A 7191-nucleotide genomic window follows, 5' to 3' on the forward strand; every position below is an offset into this window, starting at 1 on the left:
AATCATTTGAAAATAAAATTAATAATAATAATAATAGAAATAACGAAGCAATAATGAAAAGAAAAATAGAAACGGTGTGGGAAAAGCCAAAATGAAAACGCAAGTTATTTTTTGTAAATGGCCCTCACGTAGAAACAACCAGGTCAAAAGAAGAAAAATCAGCTGACATAGCACATAACCCAACAAGCATCAAGGGAAACAGATAACGTTGTGGCGGTGAATGAGATATAAGAAAAACTCAGCTCGACACAAAAGAAAACTAGCAAGTCCGGAAAAAAAAATGAACGGTAGCAAGTCCGAATAAATATGCTTTATCAATTTAATACTCCTATCTACGAAGAGACTCCCCGCATGGGGGACACGCTGAAAAGAGTCCCATTTCACTTCTTCTCCACTTACAACACAAACTGATCTCGCCAACAGCACGCTGTTAATGTCAACATGCGAAGTCTATCTACATTCATCAGCGAAAGATTCAGGATAGCCAGGAGAACACAGTGCCCAGAATGACTGCTTCATTCCAAGATATCAACAACTGCAGCTCATAGGTAGCCAGGAAGGGTTGTCATCCGCCAATCTCTTTTGAGATTACTCACCGACCTTGAGCAACGAGAAGGAACCAAGCCAATTTCTTTGTGATTACCCGTCGACCTTGAGCAACGAGAAGGCACTGAGAAAGGCAGCAGCACATTCAGAATGTCAATGATTCAACTACAAATCTAAACAATAGCTCAAATTCAAATTGCATCGACTTGGGAGTGCTTCAGTAATGTCACAAAGTGTCCTTAAAAGTGGGAAACGAGAGAAGGCAATCAAAATTGATAACAAAACGAAGTTCAAAAGAGAACAACAAACCTGACATAGTGACATTCCCCCTGTCTTCATGCTAATCCGGTTTCAGCTTTCTTAATTTCAAATATAAGTTCCGTCCACAATGAGAGAATAAACTTTTCTGCAGAATCATCCATAAGAGATACAAGGGCCTCCAACATTCTAGGTGCGTCTACATGCTCTTTGGTTGATGCAACAACATATTCCACAAACTCTGCTATTTCCTCGCCAAAAACTTCAATCGACTTCTCTGAAACCCAATGCCTCATTCTCTCATGCAATCCATGCTGCAAGAAAGAAAAGGTGTATTTGATGGTATAAGAATGAGATGGGGGTTCATATTTAAAACAGTCTGCAAGGCAACAAATTGACTGGTTCTCATTTTGAGTTTGCCTAATTCAAACATCTTTTTCAAGTATGGAAATTTAAAATGGAAAAAGGTAGATAATTCTGTTTCACCTTATCATAAATTGCCCAATTAACATCATAAGCAAATAGTTCTTCCTTCGTCTTAGGGATAGCAGCAAGCAACTGTTCTGCATCCAAAGTTTCCTTGTTCCCTGACTTGGATGTAGCTTGCAATTCAGAATTCACCTTTTCTCCTGGGGAACTGCTGTTCAGCTTATCTGAGACTAGCACTGGTACAGATACAATGCCCTTACCTTCACCATTGCTCTTATGAAACCCATCTACTGTCCAACAAAGCAAGACCAAAGTCAGCTTCAAGGTAGCTACACTATGGAGAAGGTATTGTAAATTAAGAAACGAAAAAATACACTCACTTTCCCTGCGCTGACGTTTCCTCTCGTGTTCAATTGTAGATTCAGGCTCCATGGGAACATACGTTGATGATATCGCATCAATTTGCAGAGAAGGCTTTCCAGCTGAAATCACTTCTTTATCTTTCCAACCTTGCAAACAAACAACTTTATTTTCCCCTAAATGTTCCTCTTTTTCACGTTGTCTCTTGCTTGTCCTTTCCTCCAGTGCACCACTCCTTGTATGACCATCGCCTTTCTCATCACTGATGCTTGTAGATGCCTGAACAGACTGAATTGGTGAACCCAGAAATTTACACCTCATTCTCTCTTCAACCATACTGTGTATCGTTTGCATAGCAGCCATATCAGTTTCATTGGCCTTCTCTTCTGTAGTATTCTCACAGTATTTCTGAAGGTGCTGGCTCGTGGCTTCATTGACATTAACCTGTTTAAACCCAAAAATAAGCATGGATCAGAACAGAATAAGCATTTCACAAGATTGAACCCCGGGGTGTGCAGACAGAAGCTTTACTTTTCTAATGTTCAGGCAAAATTTGCAAACGAAATTGAAAAGGTTTATTTTTTTCAAATGCAGGTTCTCCTACGCCATGAGCTTTATACAAAAATATTCCAAAGGTGGCCAATTCCTCATTAAGAAAGAAGAGCATAGAAATATTAATGCTTGTAATGAAAGCTGCAAAGTCACAGTTGATTTGTAAGCACAATAACATCAACGGAAGCAACTTTACAAGGATAACTTCCTTTTATAGACAACCCACTGTAATCAATAAAATACTAAGATGATTTCTCAAATATTATCAGAACTTTGAATATTATATGATCTACACTACAAATGTTTTAAACAACACTGCAGAAGAATAGAGATCATTATTAGTTCTGTCAAGCCAATAAACCATCATTCACTATTAATTAATTAATTTAGTCTAACAAAACTTTACACCGATGCCACTAGTTTCAAAGCAAATTCAGTTTTTAAGACCTTCTAAGAGCAATATCATTCCCGTTAGGTCCAATTACGCACATGCCACCCCGCCATCCATTTAACAACTAGTGCGACATGAAATAATCAAATTACCCTTAGGTCCCCACATGGCAAAGCCATCTCCCCACTCACTGGTGCATGGGCCCACCTGTCAGCCCATCTTCTCACTCTGGAGAGGTGCACCAAGCCGCTCCCCACTACTCCACCCGAATTCACAATGGCAGAGCCACCTCTAGGTGACCCAAGGCGGCTACCCAGGCTTGACCTGCAAGCCTCTATTGAAAAGACATGCGTATTAGAGCTTGGTGATGATGATTTTATAGGCAGATTTTCATTGACCTAGAAGCAGTTAGGCTTTGCCCAGGCTCCCACAACTGGCTGGCTCCGCCACTGATCACATGGATGTGGGACTATTCTCCCAATTCAATTGTTGAATTTATACTGATGTTAGCACAATATTTTTCAAAATGATGTAAATCCACAAGAGATATGTGATGTACTACAAAAGTCATAAAATAAATTGCCAATCCGATAATGACATATCTAACTAGGGCCAACTCCTTTCCAAGAAATCATATATCTTAGTCTGTACATTTATCTATGGATGTTGCAATCAAAAATGACATGCAGACCAGTACATACCAACAGCTCTTGACCATCAATTCTTAGTTTGTTGAGCAACCGCCATGCACGAAGACTGCCTTCGGCAGATTCAAAATCACAAAAGCCAAACCCAGTAGGAGTTCCACCAATTGGATTTGTGACTGGATTCCAACTTTTTACAATTCCACAGACCTGTAGCAAAAATAAGGCACATATATACATCACTATCTACTCCATTATTCCAAAGCATATGTCATCTAATGCTTCATAGCTTTTCCTTTTATAAACTCCAACTAACTAGCTTTTATCTATAATAAATATTATGTAACATGCTTTGCCAGAATCTAATAGGTCAATACAATCTTAAGAGATCATCTTATGAGCTAGGCTGTAAGTACTATAAGTTCACAAGAGGCAAATTTAACAATATACCTGAAGAAGAGAAAGAACAAAGTCATTGTCCACTGTTGATGCAATCTTGCCAACATATACTTTAAATTGTGGCTCATTAACTGGAGGAACAGGTGCGATATGAGGTCTAGTCACAGCTCCAGGACCAAAATCAGTAGCTGGAGGAACAGGTGTCATAGGTGGTCTAGTCACGGCTCCATGACCAAAGACGTTAGCTGGAGGAACAGGCGCAATAGGTGGTGTAGTCACAGCTCCATGACCAAAAACGTTAGCTGGAGGAAGAGGCGCGATAGGTGGTCTAGTCACAGCTCCAGGACCAAAAACGTTAGCTGAAGGAAGAGGTGCGATAGGTGGTCTAGTCACAGCTCCAGGACCAAAAACGTTAGCTGAAGGAACAGGCGCAATAGGTGGTCTAACCACAGCTCCAGGACCAAAAACGTTAGCTGGAGGAACAGGTGTGATAGGTGGTCTAGCCACAGCTCCAGGACCAAAAACATTAGCTGGGGGAACAAGTGCGATAGGTGGTCTAGCCATGGCTCCAGGACCAAAAACATTAGCGGGAGGAACAAATGCGATAGGTGGTCTAGTCACGGCTCCAGGACCAAAAACATTAGCTGCAGGAACAGGTGTCATAAGTGGTCGTGGTCTTGTCATGGCTCCAGGACCAAAAACATTAGCTGGAGGAACAGGTGTGATAGGTGGTCTAGTCACGGCTCCAGGACCAAAAGCTCCATCAATTACCGCTGGCCGCTGATGTGATAACACACTAACAGGATGATATGTGTGGCTTGGATGGAAGCCTGGAAGACCTGCACAGATAGGATACTGTTATATATACCTAAGGATCTACAGCAGAAAAAAACATTAACAAAATCCGCCTGCCATATTACTAAGAATTCAGCAATCCAAACACATAATGCATGATTTATCCTTGCAGACAAATCAACTTGGCGACCAAACAGAAACAAAATAACTTACAACTAGTTAACTATAGGAAATGAACCTATGAATAGGTTAACATCATTCAGCATAGACATGCAAGTAAGTTCAGTGCAGAATAACCCGAGATAAAACATTATACTGCTCTGATAGGTTTTCTTCACAAAATTCAGAGAGATCGTACATGACTGCGAATTTGTAATACATTACCCAGTATAAAGAAACTGATGATAAATACTCCCTCTGTCCGGAATTACTTGTCACGGAAATGGATGTATCTAGACATATTTTAGTTTTAAATACATCCATTTTTATTTTATTTCTGCGACAAGTAATTTGGGACGGAGGGAGTACCTTGCTATCAGTACAAATAATCAACATTGTGTTTATGAAGTTTTCATATTTCTGCAACCTGGAGGCAGATTTATGTAGATATCCAAATTTGAACCTAAACAAACACAATTGTTTGTAGCAACTATTTGCAGAACTCGGAAAGATCATGGTAACATAACCAATGTACTACAATGTACGAAATATTTACAAAATGCTTTGCTGTCAATGGACTCTCATTAAAATGGTTGGGATGACTTGAACATAAAAAATGAAAATAATAAAGCGCACATTTTGGAAATGTCACAATTGAAGTTTGCAAAAATCCACAGTACGATGAAGTACGTAAACAACATGCACACTAACTCAAGCAAAAAGGTAAGTTACAGCATGTAATCAGTTAGACCACCGAAATACTATGCACTGCATTTGATTTAATGTAACAAGACAGACAATAAGCATTACCAAACACATCAAGGTCGTGGAAGCAAACCAAAACACACCAAAGGTCGTGTAAGATCATTAGATCATCTGAAACAAACAAGGCTCGCCTTTCTCGTAAGGCAGTGCATCAGGGCACAGCCAATACTGTTACAGAGAAGCAGTCAGTCAACGATAAAATTGTTAATCATAATACAAATGCAGCCATTTCTATGTTCTAAAACCAAATCTCCACCTGTAAAAAGAACAAATCACTAGAATCTGAATCAGTCATCCGTCCCTTCTAAATTGCTAGGTCAGTTGCAAAAATTGAGTTCGGCAAAAGCGATCAACAATGTTCGTCGCAATAATTAAACCTACCGAACGGGTTAAGGGGGGTGCCTGGGTGCGGACCGAATCCACCCGGCGGTGGTGGTGGAGGCTGGTATACGCGAGGCCCATGGAAAGTGCCGGGTGGCAAGACGGGCGGAAATACCAGCGGCCGCCGCGTTTGGTAGAAGGGCGCCGGGTACGGCGCCGGCCGCGGAACGCCGGGGGGCTGGAAGGGGCCAGCAAACGCGATCGGGGCGGGGTTGGGCCTGGGGGTGGGGGTCGCAGCGTTCATCGGTTGGTTGGGTTGGGCGGCGGCGGGTGGGCGCGACATGGCGGCCGCCAGTACCACGGCGGGGGCGGAAGCGGGGAGGCAGCGGGCAACAAGAAAGCTAGGGCAGATCTGGAGGAGAACACTCGGCGTGCGTACGAGAACTAAGAGGGAACTCTGGAGGGAGGTTTAGGGTTAAATCCCCCACGCTTCCATGGTGGCACGGTATTCTCTTCTAGGTTTAGGCCTTTAGGGTTCTTCGCCCTCTTCCCGCCACCGTGTCGCACCCCACGCCGCCGCCGCCCCCCTCCAAACCAATGCACCGATGAATGCTGCCACCCACACGGCCAGGCTCAACCCCACCGCGATTTCGTTCACTGGCCCCTTCCAAGCCATCGGCGTTCCGCCGCCGGTGTCGTACCCGGCGCCCTTCTACCTCATGTGTCCCGCCTCAGTATTTTCACGTCGTCACGCCGTCCGGCGCTTTCCCCCGAACCTCGCTTGTGTGGGGCTTCGTCGGGTGGATTCCATCTATGCCCAGGCGCCCTCTTCCTTGTATGGCTTTTCTTGTGGGATTTTGATGCGGTGGAAGAAATCTCATCTACCTGAGTTGCTAAGCCTTTTTATAGACAGTGACTGTTTATTATCAATTAATGCACGACAAACGATGAGCATATCTCACACATCATCATGACGTGTTGCAAGGGTGTCATTGGTTAAAATTTTGATAGTGCACCACACATTTGGTGATTAAATGGGGGGAAGAAAATCAAAAGGAAGATTTGGAATTATTGATGTTTTATTTCCTTCTCCCTGAACCCCATGTGAAGCCCGGAAAGGGCAATTACTTGTTTTAGAAAAACTTATAATTCTCACTAAAGATAGAAGCTACAAGGAGGCTAGTGCTAGGTGAGTACATGTGTGCGCTTTTGCTATGATCTAAGCATTCCATAAGAAGTCCAAACTCGGTATAAGCCTAGCATGCAAATAGTTTGATATGTCACATCTCTAGCCCCAACCCGCTCCATGGTCAAGTTGATTACAATATAAATGAGATATTTATAATGTTGTGTGCATGTTTGTACCATTGCAAGGATGTTGTCAGCGAGTGTAGTATTGTAGGAATGTATGTATGGGGGGCAAGGGTTTCATCAAAATTCAAGCCTTCAACTTGAGAGAAATATTGAGCCCCTAATCTTGCATTGTTTCTAATGATCACTTCATACTCGTCTTTGCTTGTTCTTGAAGACTCATTTGGTTCCGATCATGTTATAACCCTCTTTCCGATTGGT

General features: G+C 42.5%; 1 protein-coding gene across 3 annotated transcripts; it reads right to left on the minus strand.

Annotated features, from left to right (window-relative positions):
* Positions 1-281: 281 nt before the first annotated feature.
* On the minus strand, positions 282-6136 carry LOC125509220 (uncharacterized). 3 transcript variants are annotated; one of them, XM_048674134.2, is made up of 7 exons: positions 5680-6136; positions 3631-4418; positions 3238-3390; positions 1614-2037; positions 1291-1523; positions 856-1118; positions 282-670 (listed from the first exon to the last, which is right to left on the minus strand). In XM_048674134.2, the coding sequence occupies exons 1-6, from the start codon at positions 5960-5962 to the stop codon at positions 882-884; spliced, it is 2118 nt and encodes a 705-aa protein (XP_048530091.2). In that variant the 5' UTR covers positions 5963-6136; the 3' UTR covers positions 282-670; positions 856-881. The 3 variants fall into 3 exon arrangements, with proteins under 3 accessions (XP_048530091.2, XP_048530092.2, XP_087382308.1); XM_048674135.2 differs by having other exon boundaries at positions 1291-1520; positions 5680-6135; XM_087526182.1 differs by adding an exon at positions 5344-5466 and having other exon boundaries at positions 1291-2037; positions 5680-5819.
* Between the last annotated feature and the right edge of the window lie 1055 nt (positions 6137-7191).

The sequence above is a fragment of the Triticum urartu genome, chromosome 5A, assembly GCF_056163025.1.
Source record: "Triticum urartu cultivar PI428250 chromosome 5A, HENAU_Tu73, whole genome shotgun sequence".
Classification (NCBI taxonomy): domain Eukaryota; kingdom Viridiplantae; phylum Streptophyta; class Magnoliopsida; order Poales; family Poaceae; genus Triticum; species Triticum urartu.

Bases quoted from the DNA above. Each gene is read 5' to 3' on its own strand.
- LOC125509220 (XM_048674134.2), bottom strand. From the start codon at position 5,962: ATGTCGCGCCCACCCGCCGCCGCCCAACCCAACCAACCGATGAACGCT. The intron at 3,391-3,630 runs GTATATTGTTAA...TTTTTGCTACAG, and splicing joins TTGTTCTTTCTCTTCTTCAG to GTCTGTGGAATTGTAAAAAG. The intron at 1,524-1,613 runs GTGAGTGTATTT...TTTGTTGGACAG, and splicing joins GAAACGTCAGCGCAGGGAAA to TAGATGGGTTTCATAAGAGC.